Genomic DNA, 25,335 nt, shown 5'->3' with positions numbered 1-25,335 from the left:
TATATTACGTTGACCCTCTCCGGAATCGAACCCAGGACATCAAGCATGGTAGGCGAACACTCCAATCGTTAAACTACTAGGCGAACTTTTCGTGACTCGATTTTCTTTTTCAGGATATTCACCTGAGAGTATCCATCGAATCAAACACAATCGTCCAGGATTCTGGCTCTATATCACACGCAGAACTATATTCTTCTTCTCTGAAATAGACATAAATATCTTGCTGTAAAATTGTAACAGTGCTAATTTTATTATTTTTTTTATTTAAGATACATGTAGATACTATATTTATAGTTTAATTTGTCACCTTCGGCTTGCAAATTATTGCTTTTGAGATTATATTTTCTACGTTGTCTATACAAAATTTGTAAATGAATACTACGTTTTTCAATGATATTATGTATCATGAAGATTTTTTTATTTTTAATTACATTTTCAAAACAAGGTTTATTGAATAAATCCAATGGTACCATTTGATTCGCCATTTTGAAGCTACGCCTTTGGATACGAATACAATTATGGTGATCAAACGGAACGGGGTTCTTTTCCTGGAGGCAAATTATTTGTTGCCGAACTGGGTATTATAACTGCATTACATTTTCGAGCCCCTTCCACATAATGTTTCGCATTCCCAAACATCCCTTACCAGCTATAAGGAATACTAGTAAATCTATGTCCCAACTGGGAACACTAGTAGAATAGTAATGTAGATTGTAAATAGTTCCTAAACATCGAAGTTTTTGTTTGGGAAATAGAACAGAATGTGGTTACAAATAATTTAAAAACTTTTGAAATGATTATTTTTTGTACTTTACCAAAAAATATTTTAATTTTATTATTGAACTCTAATTTTCATTGCAATAAATGTAAGTTATAAAATAATATGTTCCTATACATCAACATTTTATTTGCTTACTAATTTAAAACTTCAAGTAAAAAATGTATGCCTCTTTCACAGTAGTAGCCACTCGATTGTGGAATAATCTACCCACTAATGTTAGAGACGCTTCTTTATGTACATTTAAGTCAAGATTAAAATGTCACTATCTAAATATTAAAATTGTTCCTTTATCGTTCTTCTTTCCTTCCCATCCCCTCTCCTCTCTTCATAGTATAGTGTTATTTTTTTTTTCATGTATATTTATTTTTGTTAATCATTGCTTTTTATTTTTGTAAAAAATTGTAAGATTCAATATGTCCATGTATTTATAATTTTCTCTAACTGAACGGTTTGGGTAGGTAGGGAGAAATTGCCTTAAGGCAATATGCCCGCCCTTATATGTATATATATTGTATATGTATATAAACTGTCAAATATATATGCACTTTAACGGACTTTTTGTTAAAAACTATATCTTCTATCACTAAAAAACAGACTGGTCTCAAAATTCGGTCAAAATTATTTCTTAAATATATATAAATAAACGTATTTACATTATTTTGAAATAATACCTGTTATAAGTGGGCCGATAGAGCTTGTTCATTTTTATAAATTTATTAATAAAAATACTTCAGTTATACACATTATATGCCGAGGAATTTAGAATCAGAAAGCGGATCCAGGAAAGTAAAAGAATTGAATGTGGTCAAGGAAGGTGCATTTTTTTATATGAAGAGCTAGTTTATTCCAACACAAATTGTTAAAGAATGATGTGGTATGTCGAGGAATTGAAAAAGTAAAATAAATAAATATCTAGTACTCTACATTAAATACTTGTTAATCAATAATAATTATCATTAATACGTTATTTTTAAAAGTAATGAGAATGAATTGTCTTTATGAGAATTAATTGTCTGTATGAGAAAAATATGAAAAAGGGTTTATAACTAAACTTAATTTGAAAACAACTAAAACATACCCAATTATGCCGTCGGAAACGTAGAACTGATTTTTTTTTTAAAGGAATAACCCGCTAAGCCTCTATTTTATAAGCTTGTAAGCAGATAGAAAAGACATGATATGGGAAGAAGCAATGAAAAATACACCACAACACCCAGACCAATTGAATAAAAATATTTCTTGGATTTCTTTCTTGCAACTGGCGGGAATCGAACCCGCGACGCCAGTCTCACAGTTAGCCATCTAACCAACTGCGCCACGGCGCCTGTCTGCAATTAATCTTTATTTTGTGTTCCAAACTTTTAATACAAGCTGCAGCCAATGTTGTTACTAATTCAGCGAAAATTCAATATTCGGCGTATTCAAGATTGGGATGTTTCAAAATCAAAACAAAAAAATCTCAAATCCTTCTGAAATAAACTGGGAACATATTTTTAAGCATTTCTGAATCTCTGAAATACGTATTTCCCCCATTGAAAAAGATAAGCTTTATTTCTGTAATGCCAGATACGCATTTTCCTGAGCTTTCTTTTTTTCTCCTTTTTGTGTCTTGACTTTTTCTTTTATCCAAAGTTTCCATATTTTACTTAATTTGGCATTTATTTTTTCGTAATACTCTGAAAACCTTGATTATTACCCCATTACTGTTTAACTGGAGGTGTTTTTCGTCGTGAAATTATAGTAATTTCCCCAATAAAATAAACTTCCTTCTTACTCAGTTATACATAAGTTCACACTTACGTAGAATAATACTTTCAGAGCTTTAAAGGAGAGAAAAATATTGCGTAAAACACCTTCTCTATTATTTATTTGATATGAGGTACTAGATGATTATGTCTCTGGGATTTATAAGGGCTAATGTCAGATTAATTTTTTTTCTTGCCAATATTTTATAGAGGGTTGATGTCAATTAAAATCTATACGCATGTAAGTATTATTTTATATACACGTATATGTCATATATATGTGTTTTTCATTATAACACTCTGAAAAAGCTGAAAAAGTACTCTTCTGTAATATTTTGGCTATTTTAGATCCAAGCCACAAAATTACTTGTCACTAAAGTATGTAACAGTTTTTATTATTGTTGAATATTAAGTATTATTACACTTGCGTATTATTATTGTCGGTTTCCGCGTGGATGAAGAATACAAATCAGAATGCTAGATAATCAGAATCCTGGACGAGTTTTTATAACTCTATGGCTACTCTCGGTGCAATGCATACCACATCAAAGGTCCCGTGATATAATTGCTTGCTTTGTCTCTGATACTAATCCCCATCATCGCTCTCTCCATGGCTGCCTGTGTGACTTTCAGTTCATACGCACTTTTGTTGGATAGTAGTGTTTATTTAATTATGCTTTATTTTTAGTAGGACTCAAATTCCTAAATCTGTTATTTTTTTATCTGTCAGTGTCTATATTTATATTTTTCCTTCGCACGAAAGCAATTTTTATCTATATTCCAATATTTTTCAGAATTTTTTTATTAATTATCCTCTGTATTAAAAAATAAAAAGAACTCTTTCCGTTTTATGATTGACGAATATTTCAATTTTGGAGTCCTTTTTTAATTATTTATAAAACCCACGTAGAAGGAAGTTTGAACCTCGGACTTATGATCTGTTTCTACACAATTTTCTGCCAGTTATAACCATACTGATTCTCTGATCCTCTGAAAAAAGATTTATGAGGCTATTTACTTTATCCCTTACTCTAAAAATTACTAAAATACCCAGCCGTACTCCTTCGTATATTTACTTATCACTCGTATGATTAATAAAAAATAGTCAAGAATAATGATAATTAGAATTTAAAATATCTACCCTAAGTAAACACAGATTGTTGGCTTATAACGGAATATCGCTTTATCCAATGAATACACTAAAAATAGTATTATACTACGCTAACAATGAAAATTTTGAAACACGGGCATATTCCTTTTAATAGAAGTAGCAATATTTTACAGTGATTTTGTATATATTATACGTATTATGTATTATCTTCAAACATTTATTTTGTAATATTGATGTTTTTGTTGATATTTGTGGATAAAGCTCCATAGTTAATAATTTAGATGCAAAGTATAAATTGAACTTCGTGAAATTTTACTTCAAGAAATACAGTCAATAAATGTAATACTTTGCAAAAAAAATAATTTCAGGTTGCGTTTTATGCTCCAGGCCAATGTTTTCCAAATAACTTTTTAACAAAAGACAAATTCATAACTTAAATGTTACTTTTGATTTGAAGGTTTTTTACAATTTGTTGCAAATATAATGTCGGTCATGTAGCCGCCTTTTACTGCGGCTAAATATTTTCCATTACATTTTTGTAGACTTCTGGTATTATTTCGGTAATTTATTTTTAGATGTTGTTCTTAAGCACAAGAGTTATTGTTAGTTTGCTGGTGTACACATTTTCCTTTAAGATTTCATTTATAATAAAATCGAGAGTGGTCATATCAGAGGATCGTGGGGCCAGACGATATTCTTTGGCCGAGAAGTTTCGATCCTGTCAATTAATCAAACTTGGGTTCAAAAAACAACCTAATTCCTGAGCACGGCATCGATGAAGGTGCTCGGGCATTTACAAAAACTGTGCCTCTCCGCATTAATACTTTTTTGTGTATGTTTAGTACATTGTCGTCCAAACTTTGTTTTATTTTCCAGTACATGAAAACTTCCCAAAATATTCATAACACGGTGAATATTTGACTTGCTTGCCACCGACATAAATTTTCTTCGAGTTTTTAAAATTGATTGTTTATTCAAATATTTTCATACGCGTATATTTTAACGCGTTGTTGTGGCGTTAGATGCTTCACAGTAAATTTATATTGACCACTCTTCACAACTGTCAAATATGAGCTGACGAATGACAACCAAACCAAAACGCCTGTAAGAGAACATAAAAAGCAACGTGTATAATGCCAGTACTCTTTTACGGGTGAGAATCCTGTCACATTACAAAAACTCATAACGCCAAACTTCTGAGTTTTGGGAATAATTACTCGAAGAGAATATTATATATAAGGTTGCTGATTTCATAACTCACATTGATCTCCGAGATCGGATGCAGCAGCCTATAACGAGCGTTTTGGGGTGCGGCGGTGGACATTAGCGCTTTCTTAACACCTGCGCCTGCGGGCTCCCGCCGCACCGCCTTGGAACTAAGAAAAGCAGGGTTGACCTGGGAGGAGATGAGAGTGATGTCTGGCGATAAGGTCTTCTGATGCCGTCTTGTGATGTCCACATGTTTCACATATGACCAGATGTGGAAAAAAAATCTAAATTATATTTTGGAATAAATGACAATGAAAAAAAACCATTAAAATAACAATAATATTAAGTAAAGGAGATATTTTCACACAGTTAACGTATATTACCTGAAAAATTAGGCTGGTTACAATAATTGTAATATAAACAAATGTTTATAGTAGTTTTTGAAACTAAATAACTTAAACATCTTAATCATTTAAGTTTGTAGGTGAAAATTCTTGATGGAAGTTCAGTGTAATTTATTATATAAATAAAATACGAGTGATACTTTTATCCACATGAAGATGTCGCGAAAGCAATGAAACCGGTCACTGGATATTCCAAATTTGTGGATTAAAGTATCATTCAACTTTAATTTATATAATAAATTCAAGAATCTTAATAAAAAAAATGTATAATTAACTGTATTTCTTTCATTGCGTGTTAAAAGGTTTTCTTTCAAAGTATTTCTATCATTTTTTTTTAAAAATGTTATGATAAAAAAACTTTCGGTTATTGTGTTTCGTTATCATATTCGTTTTATAAAATGTCATCACCTGAATTAAAACTAATATTTTTTTATTCAAAATTGAAAAAACGAGTGACTTTGTAAACAAACATTCGTATCGTCTTATGCAAGTGATAAATAAGTTTAAAATAAGTATATTTAATATTTTTTAAGCATACGTTTATTTTGAGTTAGCTTTCTAAGGTAGGAATACAAAGCTTTATTGTGTATTTTAATTTAATCGACAATGTGCATAGAGCGTTTGATTTTAGGGACATAGAAATCGTCTGGATATACCTTAATCATTAAATTTGTCTTCGCGTAGCACATAAAACGTTACTTGAAAAGCAATAATTAAAAGTATAAAAGCAATTAACATATAAATGGATTGATTAAATAGAACAGAATTTCATCTTAAAAGATCCATTAATTACACTTCAACAGAGTTATAATACTCTTTATTGTATTGTTTGTTGTTTAAATATTGCGAGTCGCTTGTGTTTTAGAATTTACACACGAATTTCCTCCATTTTAATCAAATTTTAAATTATAAAATGACATCTCAAAAAATTCTGTACTTCTAAAAGTTATCCATCTTCCAAATGTCTCAACTATTTATCAAAAGAAATATCTATACTAATGAAGAAATAATGCACAAAGAAATTGGATTGCTCACAGTAAAGCAACAAATTAAATTAAATTTGGCAATTTTTATGCATAAAATAATTAAGGGGATGTATAAAATAAAAACAATAATAAAATTTAACTAACAATGTCATACATTTTATTTTTTTATTATTTTTTTATTTTATTTTTTGCACCACAACAGGCCAGGAGGCCTAATTACAGTGGTGAATTACATCACATAACACCCAGGCTTGAGAAGAATCACATTTATTTTTCGTGTTCTCACCGGGAATCGAACCCGGAACCTTCCGTCTGTGAGTCAAGCGTCTTGACCACTACACCACGGAGGCCGCCATATGAAACAAGAGGTAAAAAAATGATAAGATCACCAATGAGGAGAAAAACAGAATCTCAAAACTCATTGCACAAGGGATTGAAGCTGTACATTGAGTTACCTGAAGAAATAAAGGCAATAGAAAAAATCAAAATATTTCGAATTAATTTGAAAAAATATGCTTTTGGGAAATTTCGACAAAAAAAATGTAATTTTATTAAAAGTTTAAATTAGTTCTTAAGATATTATGAACTAACATAATAAAGCATAAATAAATAAATAAACTTCTGTATATCCTTCTCTAAAATGTTTTCCATCTCTATTGTAATACGTGATTCTTAATAATTCCCTTAGGTGCTGAAATCCAATTCTTGTTAATAAGAAATTTGACAAACTAAAAATTATATTTGATTTAATTTATCGTATGTATTGAAATTGGCTAAATTGAGATGCTCATTACGCTAAATAAAATTTAACAGTCAAGGTTTGGAAGATTCAAAAAAAAACCATGGACACTTAAATCATCATCATTATGCGCAACCAGTGGTGCATAAGGTACTGCATTGGTTATCCTATTGCAGCGTATCTGGATCAATTTTATTACTATGAAGGAATTAGTCTTATGATTCTTTCAAGTGCAAGTCCGGGAACAACTAATTATTGCAATGTAAAACCACCTTTTAATTCATTCACAACCTTCATGCTGGGAATCGAACCCTGAACCTTGAGCATAGCGGGCGAACGTCAACCATTAAACTACGAAGCGGACTTATTTCAGGTCATTAACTTTTAAAAGAGTTTTTATCTGAGAGTAGTCATCGAGTCAAAAACAATATTTTTTGTATCTGTTTCTATTTCACTACTCATTTGCTTGGATACGGACATAAATATTTATTTCATAAATACCTTTAATGCATTATATCAAATGTTTAATCTGAAAGCACACGTGAGCAACCCCCGGCCCATGTGCCGGATCTTGTACGTGGAACGTTTTGACCGTTTTGAGTTATGATCAAACCAAAATGAACAATGTTTTGCGTATGTTTAAATGTTTGTAGACAGGTTGGATTTCCTCGCTAGGGAGTTATTTAAATTTTAATTTATTGCAACAGATAAAAAAAACATTTTTGAGAAGGGAGTATTGAATTCTAGACATTTACTTACTTATGACCTGTCGTTGGCTGATTTAAGTGCCCACTTTACCGCCGTGCAACACTCACCATTCTGCTTATGTTTGAACATCCACATTTTCTCAACTCTTCCATCTGTTGGCAGAATGGTGAGTGTTACACTGCGTGTAAAGTGGCCACCTTAACCAGCCAATGAAAAGTCATTAGCCCTGTAAATGCCTAGACATCCATATTCCCTTATCGAAAATGTTTTCCCTCTGTGTTGCAAAAAATTTAGATGCCTAATTCGTTCATAAACTCAAAATATCAAAATGTGTGTAATTCACTGAAGTTTATTTTTTCATAATTCAAGACTAGAAAAATATTGGTCATGTCTGACCTAGAAAAACAATATTATCAGCGAGCTTGGTGTGATTTTTCCTACTCTCCTTTTTTTCTAATATTCCAACCGTGTACAAAACTTAACAAGATTCGTTTTTTTACATAGTTGAATTTTTACATAGTTAACCTTCAGGTTATTTTAAAATTTGTCTATAGTTTGAATAAAAAAAAAATTGCACTTAAATTTTAGAAGTTAAAATCGAGCGTTTTTTATCTGCTCGATTTTATTAACGGAAACAAAAAAAAATAAGAAAAAAATATAGTTAAAACAAATTATTCAGACATTTAGTTGTTACGAGTAGTAACGATTCCAGCACGCAACTTGAAGGAAAATTGACAATCTGGCCAAAACTATTAAATGGTTACCCACGCCTGTCTTGAAGTATTATTATATCCACAGCCACGCGTATGAGCAACTTTAATTCTTAATTATTTCCCCCATCACCATCCTTTTAGTTAAAAACCTGTTGCCACCTAAAAATACTTAATCATACATATAAAACTAAATACGCACACAACCGTCAACATGCGCACACTTCTACACATCTATACAAACAAACACCCTCACAAGGGATCACCGCACTTTGTTTTTTTCCACAGTTCTTTATTAAGTAATATTTTAATGGCAAATTAAAACTGGCTTTCATATCATGTATGTTGTTTAATGTCCTAAATTAATATGTGTTTATTATGATCGCGTGCATAAAAATACTAAGAATAAAATATTACGATGGGCTCAGTAAATATATAAAGAGATAAGTACCCAACAAAAACGTATTTTCTCATAAAGTGTTCTTTTTATAAGTATCCAAAAGACGCGTATTAAAAAGCTTTCGATAAAATCACTTAGTTTTTAGAACAAAGTTCGTTATTTGAACCTTTCGTCAGTAAGCTAGCTTACTGGGTACATGGATACTTCGCCTTTATGCCTCATATAAAACTTAGACGATAGTAAACATTTAAACATACCTACCCGTTGCAGTGCTTCTCAACTTAACTCTCAAAGACTGTGCTAAAAAATCCCCCCAGAAAAGATGATGTAGTGTTACATTAAGTGAAAGAGAGCATATTTTGAAATACAGGTATTTAAAAACAAAAATGATCACATTCGTATACTGTTTAATAATCCATTTTCCATAATTAGTCAAAATAAGCAAAAAATAACTTCCTTGTTTGAAGAAAAATACATGTTTTATTTTATTTTATTTTATTAACACAAGCGGCAAACCTGCCTTTTTATATATTTTTTTAAATAAAAACTAATTTCCTTTTACCCAAGATTTAAAAAAATCCAACCTTAACCCTAAAATTATTTAGAAAATACAAGTTTTGTATTCTCTGTAGACTCGTGGACATCATAGCCATACAAGGTTTGTTTTTAAAAATATATATTAGTCGGATACTCACAGGTGAAATTCATGCAAAAGAAAACTCAAGTGCAGATTAGTCATCGTCATATTGTACTGGATAGTAGTGGATAGTAGTAGTGTAGACTCGAGAGTGGCTCGATGATTTGGGGGCCACATGAACTGAAGTACTCTCTTTTGAAAATCCAAAAGAAGTTTCTGAGATATCATATCTCTAAATAAGAGAGTGCGGGTATTATCCTTGGCTCTACCTGACCGAGTTTCTCCAGGGTATGCTTGGCTACAACAGTTTAGAGACTAGAAGGAATGTGTATTTGACTACACATTTTTATCGATTGTTGCGAGGTATGATCGATAATTCTGAGATTATGATGAGCATTGGTTTGTATGTTCCTGATAATTACCTAAGACAGCGTCAGCATAGATTGTTACATATTCCGATATTCAGGACCAACCTGCCTATGGTTATACCTGTTGGATTGGCTACCGCTATGCTGAACAACATTGCTCCGGATATTGATCTGTTACATGTATCCGAAGGGGTTTTCCGGAGCAGGATTCTCCTCCTACTTTGACATGAGTCTCTTTCGTGTATTTTTTTTTCTTTTTTATAATATGTACGTATTGAATATATTTTTGTAATGTTTATGTTATATTTTAAAAAAATAAATAAAATTGAATTGAATTGGATATTTTTGCCATAAATTAATAAAAATAATATGAAAAATGGTATCATTCAATTAATATCAATCCACCCCATATTATATTATCATGTCGTGTGGATTTTTACCATCGTGAGCAATGTGCTTTACGGCCACCATTATGGTAGTGCAAGACTCCGTTTACTATGGAAAGTTAACACTTTAGAGTTATCTTTACTTATCTTTAAAGTGAAAGCAAATTTTGAGTGTGACAAATTAAATATTAAAATAATTATTTTGTGAAATGTCTACAGTGCAATAGTAAAACAGGTTCCTAAATTTTCATACAAAAATACGAACTTTGTTAACATCCTATTGTAATCGAGGCTCAAGTTGAAATTCTTTATTTTGGTCAAATGTTATTATAGTATATTTAATATGTTTAATAACTAGATGAATCCATTGATAAAAATTATAATTCCTTCAAGTGTACTCTAGCGGTCGATTCCATAAATGTACAGAGTATTCACAGAAAAAAAACTTTTCCAAAAAGCTAAATGCGTAAAAACAAATATTCGTTTTTTAATTGAATATCCATTTTTTGAAATCTATCCAACTATTATCAAATAAAAATATACGTATTTCGTTTTTTTAGATTTTCATTTTATTTGAGAAGCGTTGCTTTATAGAAAGCTTTCCAGACAAAGCACGGATAAGTGTTTAGCGGTGTTGCCGAATTTTCGGAACACAAATCATGCCACTTTACAGTTTTCAGGCGGAAAAACAAAAAAATCCCTCCATAATATTTATTTTGGAAATCTATCTGTCCACCGTCCACCCACACCCCCTAGCTTAAGCTCGACGTGCTTTCCCTTTTGGATCGGAATTAATTCCTGTGTATACAAAAAACATTTTGTACCCTGTATTCACGAAACGGAATTTTTTATGGATTTTTTTTGTATCTTTCACATCAACAATGTTTTGAGTTTGTCCAAATTTTTGTAGACAATGACTGGATTCAAACCCCTAGGGAGCTGTTAATATTAACATATAACAACAGAGATGAAGCACATTTTAGGGATAGGAATGTAGAAATCTAGGCATCTACAGGGCTTATTGACTGGCTTAAGTAGCTACATTTGAGCATCCATATTCCTTCAATTCTATAATCTGTTAATGTTTGTGAAGTTAGAGAGCTAAAACCTTTATCGATGTGGGTTACTTAGTTTTTTTTATTGTCATACTAACGTATGCGTAAAAAGTGGACATATTGATGATAGAAAAAAAAACTTCTATTTATATTTTCAGGTAGTACGGGAGTAAATAAATATTAAAATTCGTGTATATTTGAACGGACACCCGGTCTGAAAGGGTTAAGCTAGTATTTTATCTTAGAACCATATAAGGCGTAAAACTGATCATATTTCCCACAAGTCATTGAAGATTCAATGATCCTTCAAAAGCGCTTAGAGATAGCTTTAGCACATTAGCACTCGAATTGCAGCGTTTCTTGATAGTTTGTCAAATGAGGCGAGATGATTACTCTTACGCTTTCGAAGCCAGTGCAGAGACTAAGTTACTGTCGCAGAGGACATATATTTTTATTCAAGACCTGCCCTCAGATTGAAAGGTAAAAGTGAGTCCAACTTTATGAATCTACAAAACATATTTTCTTAAGTTTATCAGATATTTTTTATTAAAATAAAAATTAGTTAACCACTAGAAAGTGTGTAAACAAACAAACATAACTTTGTCTTTACATATGGACTTTGTTTACTCTACATTCATAAATTATTTTCACATTCGACATGTCCATCTTCAAGTTTTTATTGCATTTGGCTAAATTTACTCGTTTCCTGCATCCATTAATATTCCCATCGTTAATCTTTTTAGCCGTTCTTTCATCGTCCATTTTCTCTATATGTCCAATCCAAAGCAAAAATCCATTCTTGAGCTTGTCGATAATGCTTGTTTTAGCTTTAAATAATGCATGAATTACGACATTTGTACACCTATCTTGCGTAGTTTTACCACACGTTGATCATAATTTCACATGGGATTCCCAAGTTTTTAAAACTTGTAACATACTACGATCTCTTGTTACAACTTTTTATAAAGAATCTTTTATATTGCTACAATGTACACCAAGGATTGTCTATTATTTTCTGGTTATTTTATCATAAGATATGGGATAAAATCATGGGTCCATTCAACCAGAACCAATATCAAAATGATGCAGGATCTACATTATTCCATTATTAAGAAAGTTGTACCACTAGAATTATTCAATCAGAGAGATAACAAAAAACTCCTTTATAAATTATTTAAGACTGTAGTCTGGTAAAATGCACGCAAAATGAGGAAATCACACGATTTTTCCATTAATAAACAATTTTTTTTTAATCGCCTAATAATAAAAAATCATAAATTAAACAAAAACCATAATTGTTAAGGTATTTCTGTAAAAAAATATACTTAAAAGTGTTATGTAACCAAAATATAATAACTTTTAGACCGGCAGATTACGCCATTTCAAATTTAGACTAAACTTAGGTATCTGGGATCTCAATAAAGACTAAGTATTGTACTAAAAGTTGTTATGATATTTTAAAGAATGTCAATTGAACATGAAAGTGGCCGAAGCAAAATTTTTTTTTTTTTTTTTAAATTCATGACTATTTCCAAGTTCAAATATTAAATTTTAGAGAATTTTGGTGAATGTTAAAATGTAGAGAATTGTAATACGAATTCCATATTGTAGAGTTGTACTCTAACTGGTTTCTTACTAATGAAGTATACATCAACTTCAAAGTGCCTATGTTTTTGAATTTCTTAGTCACACGTAACACGAAGCCTCACATTTACAGCGATTTACTAGTTATGTTGTTTATGTGAGTAATGAAGGATAACTTCTGATCGAAAACGACACCCAAATCACGCACCTCAAAGTTGGGACTAATTGTTAATTACTCATCAGATAATCAAATAATATAGGATATTTTAATCAAAAAATCTCGAGTAGAGCAGTAGGGACGAGGGCAGATACGGTGAGAACAAAAAATCTATGTCGTTTCAGTCAACGTTATTATTTGTTTTTTTTATTACTGAGTACTAAGATGAATTTAATAGCATTCAATAGTCTCTGTTTATATTGTCAATGTCGGGGTGTAGGTAAATCTCGATCTCGTCCTTGACTAATCGAGTTTCGCGACTCTTCGGTTTCCCTAAGATTACTGGCTTGAAGGAAAACTTATGACCCGTTTCTATGTGGTATTTGGCCAGTCAATTTTTCGAGGTAGCCGAGCAGACTGATTTTACAATTCAATTTTTAAATACCATCTGTTACCTCACCCTTGCAGCTGAATACATTATAAATGCATAGAATATGGCTCCGTAGTCTCGTCTGCTTTCTATGCGAGGCGAATAAATTACGTTGGATCGGTCCAACTTCGCGGGCTTAGAAAAGTAACGTGGGTGTTTGGCATAGAGCGATGTGACTATTCGTATGCTGATATGGAGTCAGTGCTAAATATTTTGAGTCTACAAAAACAGAGAACTAATATTTACTCTGTTTATAAAAGTGTCCTGGGACACATCGTATATTCAGCATATTAAAGGGTATAATAATTTATCATAGAAATAAAAGACGAGTTATACTTTGATCCACAAATTTATTTGGAATATCCAGTAGCCGGTTTCATCGTTTTCGCAACATCTTCTCAACATTTTCGGTTTAATTTGTGGAAAAAAGTATCACTCGTCTTTTATTTCCATAATAAATTACATTGAACTTCTATTAATAATTTTCACTTAAAAACTTAAATATTTTTTATTAAAAAAAATAAAAAAATATATGCGTTTTTATAATTTATCCTCATACTTCAATTTTGGTGACCTTTTTAACGAGTTGTAAATAACTCACTATTAGCAAATGGAAATCAAGTTGGGGTAGAGGGGGGTTTGAACCTCGGCCCGAGAGTCCGCAACACTAGCCACGGGACCACAACCCGACATGATTTCTTATAATAATTTATGAATCATCGCTACCGGGAACAAAAAAGTTCAATGTTTGTATACGTTGGTTAAGAAACAATGAAGTGTTGTTCCTGGACCAGCATATAACAAACTATGGCATGAATGTACCAATGTTCCGTTTTTTTTGTATTGTAAACTCAGCACTGCCGTACGATCTTACTACCTAGACTTTTTCGGTTTAAATATATTACAATTAACGAGCACTAAATAAATATTCTAGGCCCGTGATTATAAACGCTTTTTTCATGCGTTCATATCGAGATGGTTTAAATTAAAATCAATATTTACGAAAATGTGTATATTCCTATGAAAATGTATCTTCCTTGGTAACATGTAACTGAACTTGTTTAGAAGAAAATATTCATGCATATTCTATTTTTCTTACACAAAACTCAACTTTACTTTGTAGATAAAATTGAAGATAAATTCAACATCCCATTAGAACACGGACACTATCTTGATGTCGTTAAATATTTCGTCAAAGCTTTGTTCTTTTCTGTCTTATATTTTATTTTTCGAGTTTATTTTAAATGTATCTGGCTTACCTTTTAATTAATAATAAATAGCGCACATACGCATTTAAGTATATTAGAGATATTGCAAATATAAGAGTTACACAGTGTGTAAAGTGGCCACTTAAACCAGCCATTGACAGGTCATAAGCCCTGTAGATGCCTAGACTTCTATATTACCTTCTTTTAAATGTTCTTCATCTCTGTTGTAATATGTTAATATAAACAGCTCCTCAGGGAGTTGAATCCAGTCCTTGTCTACAAAAATTAGTACAAACTCAAAATATTGTTGACATGGTAAATGTTAAAAGTATGTAAAGTAACCACCGAAAACTGTCAATGACAGACCATAAGCCTTGTTAATGCCTAGACAATAATTCTTTAATCGCTGTTGAGATATCAGTCTTACCATATAATTTCTTACAGTCTTTTGCTACATTTTTTTTTGCTTTAATTTGATAATTTTCAAAATTTTGTCTTTAATTCGTAAAATCAAATATGTAACGTCGCATTACTTACGATTATCCCTCGCGCGCCGCAGGGGTCCAAGTACGATTATTACAAAGTAAGATTTAACACCTACCCCTATCGGTACCTACCCCTAACCCAACCCTAGGCTACCGTATAACAAGGGAGACGTATGTTGGGTCACTTGTGAGATAATCGCCGAGGGAGAGATAATGTTGATTTAAGGGTACAATCGAATAAAAAAACAATTCGCAATATCAGTAAAGTTTGAAAAGGATTTCGAAAAAAAATTAGGCTACCCCAAATGTATGTGGAGCGCGAGTGAAAAAATGTGTGTGACTATTTGACTTAAGTGTTTAAGTCCTGGGTTCAGTTCCTTACAATATAAGACAGAACAAACCATGAACGTCAGTAAATTTTTGTGAAATACAAATTTTAAGTTACATAATTTTATTAATACCGTAATATTTTTACAGATAAGAATGTCAATTGTGATACAATACTAGCTCAATAATTGTATTCATTCACATTTATTGAATTGTACAAATACCAAACTAACAGAAAAGTTTATTCAATGTTTCGTTTTTTCGTGCATTTTTTTGTACACTTTGCCCAGCTAACAAGGGTACGTACCCCGTTCGAAGCTAGGCCTTAGTTCCGTTCCTAATTTCAATTACATGGAAGGTACAGTCATCAGATTAACGCTTCAGATGCCAGGGACAGCGAAATATTGCAGCAAAAATCTACCTTTGAAGCCAATATTTCCTATTTACTTGCCAAAAGCTTTATTTTATTTACCTGGAACCTTGAACATGGTTAACGAATTGTGTCAACCACTACAGGTAGACTCATCTTCACTTAATAATATCCTTTTTCAGGATTTTTATCTGAGAACAACCACCGGATCAAAAACACTTGTCCAAGGTTCTGGTTCTCTTTTACACACTAAACTGTATTTTCATCCACTTGGACATAGACAGTCAAGGTTTTTGCACCTCAATCATCAAATAAAAATATAATTCTAAGACTTTTAAGTTTAAAAATATTTGTTTCAAAAGGTAATTATCATATACATTTACAGTGTTCTGCTAAAGCTCCGGGAGCTTAAAAATACCTCTTATTATTGTTTATAACATTTCACTCCGAAATTTGTGTCTTGTAAATGACTATTTAGACTCTGGAGTAGATATTTATAAAATTTCAAGGGTTATGATTTACAGTTTACCTCTTCGGTCTAATTCACAAATTACCTTAATACCCATCCACAATTCCTCATTTTTCTCTAACTCATGTAGTGTCCATGCAGCTCGACTGTGGAATCATCTCCCATCCAGTATTTAAGATGTTACTACAGTACCTCTGTTTAAATCACACATGAAGAAACAGCTCCTTTCTCTTCCTTAAGCTCTCCTTCTTTTATCTTTCCTCTTTATTCCTTTTTCCCATTGAGTGAAAGTATTGATTTAAGGTGATTTGGATTCAAATACATTTATTTCTATTTTTATATATCTATATATAGCTTTTTTCTTCCATTGAATATGTTTTTAAATTTAATCATACAAATTGAATGATTGGTTAGAAGAAATCACCATTTGGCAAAAACCCCACCAACGTACAATTTACATTATGTATAAAAAGTTAAATAAATAGATAATAATCCAGAGAAAATATATCTAGTTAAAATTGTGGATAGGGTGGGATTTCATATTTTAACTGCATTTTTTTTATATGGCAATTTTATGTGTGTTGTGATAAGTTAATCCATTAGATATCTATTTTTCTTTTTTTTCACCTTACTAATCCGGGCCCGGTGACGACTTATGGTGGCGGGGTCTACATGGAACTTTTGTGCAAGACATCGTACCATTGTTAAAATATCACTCTCAACTTCCACCTGTGACTTAGTATTTTCAATAGCACTGGGTGTTCCTCAACGTGACTAATTTTGAAAATCAAAATTCCTTACAATGAATTTTCTTAACCAAAATATCTGGTACTTACCTAGAGTCATATTTATTTACCAAATGTTATTAATTATTTGTATATAACCACTTACCGACTTTTCTATGTCTACCGGTTTCGAGACGTACCCGTCTCTTCGTAAGGACACCAATTAAACAAACATGCAAACCGTCTTAAAGAACATATGAGGTGTCTTCACAATAATCATTTCTCTGTATTCGCAAATCACTTGATTAATTTAAATCATGACTTTAATAAAAATACTGGAGTTAGAATCTTACATGCAAATAATAAAGGGTTAAAAGTGAATAATATGGAAATTTCACATTAGGAAAGCTTTAAAAAATAATGTTCCTTTGATCAATAATCAAACAAACTTTCAATATAGTCCTTGTTCCTATGATGTTCCACTGTAATGGTCACGCTATTAAACCTAATGAACTCACCCCTTCCCTCCATCTCCTCTACCTTTTTTCAACTATTTCTCAAACAACATAGAATATTTTCAAAATTTAATCAGTGCATGTTTGTCCTTGTCAGTGCATGTGCTTATTAAAATGCATGTCGTGTTGGTTCAACATTTTTGTGCAACAACTATGATGAAGGTGTATGGTGGGTTTTGCATGTTGGTTTGCATGTTGGTTTAATTGGTACCCTGACGAAAAGACGGTAAGACGAAAAACGGTAGACATAGAAAAGTCGGTAAGTGGTTATATACAAATATTTAACAACATTTAGTAAAATGTTTGACCACAAAGTTAATGCTTTACATATTAATAATATCATATTTATTTATTTGGTAGCTGCTGCTTCATTAATTTCTTATTCAAATTCCAAAGTGCACGTGATCCAAATATTCCTTGTGGAAGGCATTTCTGCAAAAGAGAAAAAGGTCGATCTATTGATCTTCCGGGAAATAGGATAGGTAATAAAGCACAAGGTATGTACTTAACAATGGTTAATAGTTTGATAAGATGCCACCATATACAAAATTAATTAGCGCTGCAGGTAAACACATCTTTCCACAACAACTGCGTATTTGCGACTGACAGAAATCCGACATATAAGGTCCAATATAACCTGATATTATTTGTGAAAATAATAATAACAAATAAATACTAATATATTTTTTAACTGATAAAATAGTTTTATTTGTTTTGTGATAATTTAATCAAAATAATTCAAGTACTTATTTTATTTATTTATTATTTTATTTGGAAAACTAACTGTTCTACATACATATTTATAGTAAACAACAGTTTTGCATAAACTCAGAACCAATAACAGGTTTCCACAAATTGTACAAAGTTAGTAAAGAAAATATAATACACATAGAGTCCTTACATATAAAAATTATAACACAATTTAAAAATAAAAAAAGAATGAAAGAAGATTTTTTTTAAAGAGACCGGTTGTAGTGAATGGGGTGGAATTAGGACAGGGAAGAAGAGAGAATAAGAAAGGAAAAGGAGGGTTCGGAAATGTACATTATATATACTATAGTATCTATCAAGTTACTTAATGCATTTTTCGTGTCCATTTTAAATCTGGCAGAGTGATATTTGCGCAGTCCATGTCTTTAAATTTTATATTGTGCACTGAAAAAATCCTACGAAAATAGTGTTTTTGACATCCGATGTTTTACTGATTGGCACATAAAACAGATGGTACCGTCTACGTATCCTAGCTGGAACATGTTTGGTTATTAAACTACGTGATTCTGCACACTCAACTAATCCTGTCATAATTTTGTATAACAGTGGTTGGTCTGCACACCCTGCGGTATCGGAGAGAAGTAAATCTCTGGTAGGTAGAGGCAGCAAGAGTCAACAGTAAAAAATACTGGGTTTGTATTTTAGGTACTTTATAAATTTGTCCTGAATATTTTTAAATAATGTTATTTGATATTTTTTTGAATGATAACTGCCGAACTTTTCCAAAGAGCCTGAAGCCTATGGGAACGCCTAAAAAGCACTAATAACGCACTTCTCCAAGCCACTGCAGGGTGGATCCATTCACTGCTGTTCAAGCGATGGCAGGATATGCTAGGACCACCATAAGTGCTGCAAATATAAAATTTGGTTTTATGTTTATATTTATGTTTATATTTATATTTATGTTTATGTTTATATGGTAGAATTGGCTCTGCACTATGTAGCCTTTTTCTGGAATAAAAAAATATCAAAATGCAAATCACACCCTAAAAAAAAGTGGGTAGTGGAAAGAGAAGTGATTTAGCTAAATTGATAGTAAAATATGTTACATTAGGTTTTATGTTTTTTATACTAAAGTATTTATATAGTTTTTCATATATATATATACATGTTTGCGTATATATGAGTATGTAAGTATGTATGTATACTGTGTATAGATATGTACGTGAGCATGTATGTATCAGTAGGTATGTGTAATTTGTTCTTAAAATTGTGTTGTCATGTTGAACTGATTAAATCAGTATACCCACACGCAAAGACTATGACCATGTGAGATTTTTTTTTCATTTTGTTTTATTATTCTTCACGTGAACTGTTCACCTATTTAATTATGAAAATAAACAAAAAATATATATACAAAAAAAGGAAAATTTACTCGACCCTTTATTATATTCTATTCATCGTACCCTCGTACTGTCGTTAGTCTAAATTAATCTGTTTTGCCTTATTAATGCAGTTTAACCAGGTTTTCTTTCTCTTTTTAAAAAAAACAGTATTATTAAATTTTTCAAAGACGTGAAGATCCTATAAAGTTTAATAATAATTATTGTAAATTTATAAATTTTTAAATAATAATATTTAAAGGTTTTTTTAAATTATTATTTTTTATTTTTTTTGTTTTTAGTATTCTATGATTCTTTTTGAGCGAAATAAACCACATACACACTTATTTTTGACATCAATATTGAGTAAAATATCGAGAAAATCACTGCGGTTATTATAGTTATTATGCTACATTATTCTTATCATATTTAAGCAGTCAAATAAGTATATTCCAAAAACGAGGCGTTATTCATTAAGTTACGAGCATTGATATATTTTTAAATTTTTTTTTTGGTTTTCTTCAAATGGCCGGTTTAGGAATACCACAGTATACTTCTTGGGATGCGACATATCTTATATTAAAAATGATCGAAAAAGATTCATACATATTTTATCGCAAAACACCTTATTTTTATAAGATAAAAAAAAAATATTCTTTAATTTGTTAAAACAGAGAAGGAAAACATTTTTGAAAAGGGAATATGGGAGTCTAGGCATTTACAGGGCTTACGACCTGTCATTGGCTGGTTTAAGTGGCCACTTTACACACTGTGTAACATTCACCATCCTATCTGTGTTTGAACATCAACGTTTCCTAAACTTTTCCATCTGTTGACTTTTGTGAAGTAATAGAACTGGATACTTTATCATGTGGGTGAGATTCATACGGCTGAACCAATTCACCTACTAGGCAACGCTTGAAAACAATTTTTCAATTTTTTATACTTCTTCTTTTACCAGGGCCGCGATTATGAACGGCTATCTTCATCGGTATATACTGAGACGAAATAATCTAATATCGATATTTATGTTCAAAAGTGTGTATATATATATGAAAATTCAAAGTATCTTCATCGGTAATCGGTAATTAAACATGTTAGAAAACAAAATTGTAAACATATTATATTTTTCAAACGAACAACTTAATTTTACTTTGTAGATAAACTTGAAGATAAATTTTATCTTCCTATCGTAATCGAGGCCCAGGTAGTTAATAAAACATTTTTTAAGTATGTCCAAACGCTTGCAGACTGGCTGGATTTTCTCCCTAAGTAGTTGTTCATATTTATTTTTTTTGCAACAGAGTGGGAAAACATTTTGGAGAAGTAAATATGGGAGTCTAGGCATTTACAGGGCTTATGACCTGTCATTGGCTGGTTTAAGTGGCCACTTTATGCACTGTAAATTTACAAATTTAAATTTAAACAACTCCCTAGGGAGAAAATCCAGCCAGTCTGCAAGCATTTGGACATACTCAAAACATTGTTGAAAAATATTTTTAATCAAATGAAGTAAATAATTTCATTCATATTTTTCAGTAGGGGATTTTTATCAGAACTTGAGGGGGGTGTTGAAAATAACTTTGGCTAAGAAGATTCCAGTTATTTCTCATGCGCGGTACGTGATTCTGTGATTTCGTGATTTTGGATTCACAATGCTCGTGTTTCAATCAGGAGTACGGGAGAGAGTGCCAGTGGAATAAACCTTCAAGTAACAAGTGTGCGACAAATCTCAAATAGAAAGGAATTGTATTTCCTTTGAATCCGGTAATCCAATCAGAATAGTGACAGTCGCCATGTTGAAAATGAACGCTGCCGAATCCATCACGAAATTAATACAAATATCTTATTTTGTGACGTATACTGCTATTATCTATGATGCTATCGTATTTATAGCTTAAATAACGTTTGATTTGAAATTCGACTAGTAGTTATAAACGGTACATAAAATATTTACTTAGTTCAGTTAACTTTATTATCGATATTATTGTAACTTATTTTATTTTTTCAGACCATATGTAGATGTTACGGGACGAGAAATGTATTTCGCTGTGGAGTGGTTTTAAAGTTTATTTTATTTATGAGTAACCCAAAAAGGTATATGGTAGCAAATTACAATAGAGATAGAGAACATAAAAGAGAAGGAAATAAGGAAGTCTTCGCATTTACAGAATTCATGACCTTTCGTTGGTTGGTTTATGTGGCCACTATACACACTGTGATATTCACCATTTTGCCTATGTTTTAACGTCAAAAATTATTAAATTTTTCCATCTGTTGATTTTAATGAAGTTAAAAGGTTGAAACCTTTACTGTTGTGAAGAGATTCATCCGATTGAATTAGTTCACAAACTAGGCAACGCCTAACAACAATGTTTAATATTTATACATCTTCTTGTACCAGTTGTTTCTCCATCTCTGTTGTAATTTTTTAATCTTAATGCCTCTCTAGAGGGTGAAATCCAGTATTTTATCTGTAAACATTTGCATAAACTCAGAATATTGTAATAATATGTACGTAAACATTTAAGCGTACGAGAAATATTAAGCATCGTTTTAAGGTTAATCAAAATCCCGAAGCATTAGACACCTTAATTAAAAAGAGATTTATGAGTTACCTAATTACGTTTTTGTTTTTGTTCCAGGTTAATCCAGACAGAACTACTTTCGTCGTTTTTTTCCCCACCGACCTAAAACTTTAGTAAACTAAAACTGTGGTTTTAAAACGTTAAAACTCAAATTCGTTATGTGCTAAAAGTGTGTTCCTAAATTAGCGTTTTAGTTGAGTGGTTAAAATGTTAGAATATAATACTCCTAGAGATGCCTCCCTTTTTGGTGCGTAACAATTAACGCGTGAACACCGGCTGTTTCATGTGTTTCCTATAAGACGCTTTAATCACAGCATCATCATGAACGACTCCGATTTGGATATCAGCAACTCCACGGTACAATACTGCGGAGCTGCGACTAACGACTTCTCGCAATGGTACGCACACCTGCACGGATACGTGAGTGTGCTGGTATGCGTGTTCGGATCGGTGGCCAACTCCTTGAACATCGCGGTGCTGACTCGGCGAGAAATGGTTTCCCCGACTAACGCCATCCTCACCGGACTAGCTGTAGCCGATCTGCTGGTCATGGTGGAATATATACCTTACGCCTTTCACATGTATCTGCCTCCTGCCAACCGTTCCTATCGAGACAAGTTTAGCTACGCGTGGACGAGTTTCGTTTATTTTCACTCGTTGTTTGGACAGATTTGTCACACTATATCGATTTGGCTCACTGTCACCTTAGCTGTTTGGAGATACATCGCCATAGCGCATCCGCAAACCAATCGAAGATGGTGTAATATGAAATTCACGGTGGTAACAATAGCCGGGGCGTACATCGTATGTCCTCTCATCTGTCTTCCGATAATATTCTCCATGTACATAGGAACTGAGGAAGAACTGTTGACCGTAGACGGAGAGCAAGTCACCAAAATGATGAATGTCAGCATGCTCGATATTCCTACTCAAAACACGACTCTTTACGTTGTTAGAATGTACGACAACGCAACTATGAAGACCGCGATCTTCTGGATTTACAGTGTAGTGATAAAATTAATTCCGTGTATAGCGTTGACTATTCTAAGCTCGCAGTTAATCATGGTTCTCGTGGAAACGAAGAAGAGGAGACAGAATCTGATGACTCCGGGAAGAGAAGGAGAAGGAGCTGCTAACAAGATGAGAAGAAGAACCGAACGCCAGACAGACCGCACGACGCGCATGCTCCTGGCAGTACTGTTTCTCTTTTTGCTCACTGAATTTCCACAAGGAATAATGGGCTTATTAGCCTTGTTTTTCGGAGACCCATTCTTCACTCAATGCTACGTTAAATACGGTGAGTTCATTTATTTTACATTTTGTAGATTTTTTAAACAAAAGCAACTAATAAAGCAGAAAAAGAACTTTCCTTTCAATAACAAATACTACACAGTACTTGCATTTAAACGATCCACATAACATAAGACTATCGCAGTATTACAAGTTATTTAAGTAAAATACCGCATCACTGTGAAAATATCAGTATCTTAATATATTAAATGGTCATTGACTACTGAAGAATTATCTCTCAAAACCATGCTGGGGGGGTGTTACGACTTGCCGTAAATTGTACCAAACACTTTTACTCCCGTTGGCGTTTTTAAGAAACATGACATTTCATAAATTGAATAAAAATCGATACTTACTGATTGTAAATTTGTTAATGAAAAAAAGTCTGAAAATTAGGAAGAAACCTGCAAAAACAATATTTTATACAAATAATGAAAATGTTTTTAACTCAAACAATGCTCAGTTCGCTTTAGAAACTCTACGCTTTACGCAACATTTGTATAAACTATTTTGTGGCCAAAGGTACACCGTACTTTATGCATGTACGTACTTGTATAAAATATGGTTCCTCATTTAGAATTTAATCATGTTAATGGCACTTGTACACATACAGCCTATAGTAAGTCTCCTTTGAAGCTTTTAAATGTAAGGTTTATACATAAATCATTATAATAGAGTTCTTTGATGTATTATTCTGATAAATGGCAGAAAGATGCGTCCAAAAAGTAATTTAGATACAATATATGAGTGCCAGTATATCCACATTATGATCTCTCTGTCAAAGTGACTCTCATTTCTACCAGTTTCGGAGTTTTATATCTTTTGAGAGAATTTCTGAGGGTTTAATGAGATATTTCTAAATTGATGCCCGAAGCAAGGAGCTTCATTCTGACATCTGACAGTGTTTTGGGTGAAATATGACTCATGTTATCGGCTTGTCTGTGGTATTGAGAATCTTTAAATCCAATATTAATCAATCTGGTTTACAGAACTTCTTCTAAGTATTTATAGATGCATAACAAACCAGGAAAACCGGACTACTAAAATATTAGTATATTTAATATTTAATAAATTCTTTTCATATTTAACCCATTTTTAAGCAAAACAAACCAACAAACAAATAAAAATAATATATGATATCGTAAGTTTCTGACCGTAAATAACTTGAAATACCGTCAACATATACAATATTATATTTTAATGTACAGAACAAGCAAACCATTGATAACACCTGTTAAAAAACAATATCTTATGTAATTACTACATAAAACTTATTCAATTAATAAGTGGATGATTTATTGCTACATTGCAACTTCTTCAAACTATCCAAAAGAAAAAATGCTAATAAAAATAACTTACAGTGATGTTACCGCTGTGTATGAAATTGATGTTTTAAAAAAGTAACTCGTTTAATAACAAAAAAAACTTTTTTAGCATGAGGAAACCGATAAGAAGACACACGGTCTTTTCAGGTAACTGGAGGAAGTGCTTTCACTTTAGTAAAATAAATTATAACTATTTAAAATATCGCGATCAAATACCTTTGTAAAAATAAATTCCGTGACAAAAAAGGGGACGTGTGAAAAACGAGTGCGGGAAGGGGTTTTTTTTATTAATGATATTATTTTAAACATTTAAGTTTGTAAGTGGAAATTCTTAATGGAAGTTCATTATAATTTATTATATAAATAAAAGACGAGTGATACATTAATCTACAAATTTGGAATATACAGTGACCGGTTTTATCGCTCTCACGACGTCTTCGAGACTTAGCATATATGCTATTAGCATTATATACTCATTAGTTAACCAAAAAAAAACACAATTTTTTTGATAATGATCCTTAAGATAAAAA

General features: G+C 31.8%; 1 protein-coding gene across 1 annotated transcript in view; it reads left to right on the top strand.

Moving 5' to 3' along the window:
• The window catches only part of LOC148274746 (G protein-coupled receptor dmsr-1-like), a 164,266-nt gene extending 140,614 nt beyond the window's left edge, over positions 1–23,652 (top strand). The window contains exon 3 of the mRNA XM_088236697.1: positions 22,248–23,652. Within this exon, the coding sequence (XP_088092823.1) occupies positions 22,512–23,609 (1,098 nt within the window). The 5' untranslated portion in view covers positions 22,248–22,511 and the 3' untranslated portion in view covers positions 23,610–23,652. The remainder of the gene's footprint in view (positions 1–22,247) is intronic.
• The last annotated feature ends 1,683 nt before the right edge of the window (positions 23,653–25,335 follow it).

Source organism: Micrasema longulum, unplaced genomic scaffold (assembly GCF_059751315.1).
Source record: "Micrasema longulum isolate JH-2025_06_02 unplaced genomic scaffold, ASM5975131v1 h1tg001595l, whole genome shotgun sequence".
In the NCBI taxonomy this organism is placed as follows: Eukaryota; Metazoa; Arthropoda; class Insecta; order Trichoptera; family Brachycentridae; genus Micrasema; species Micrasema longulum.
This window is presented reverse-complemented; position numbering and strand designations above follow the sequence as displayed.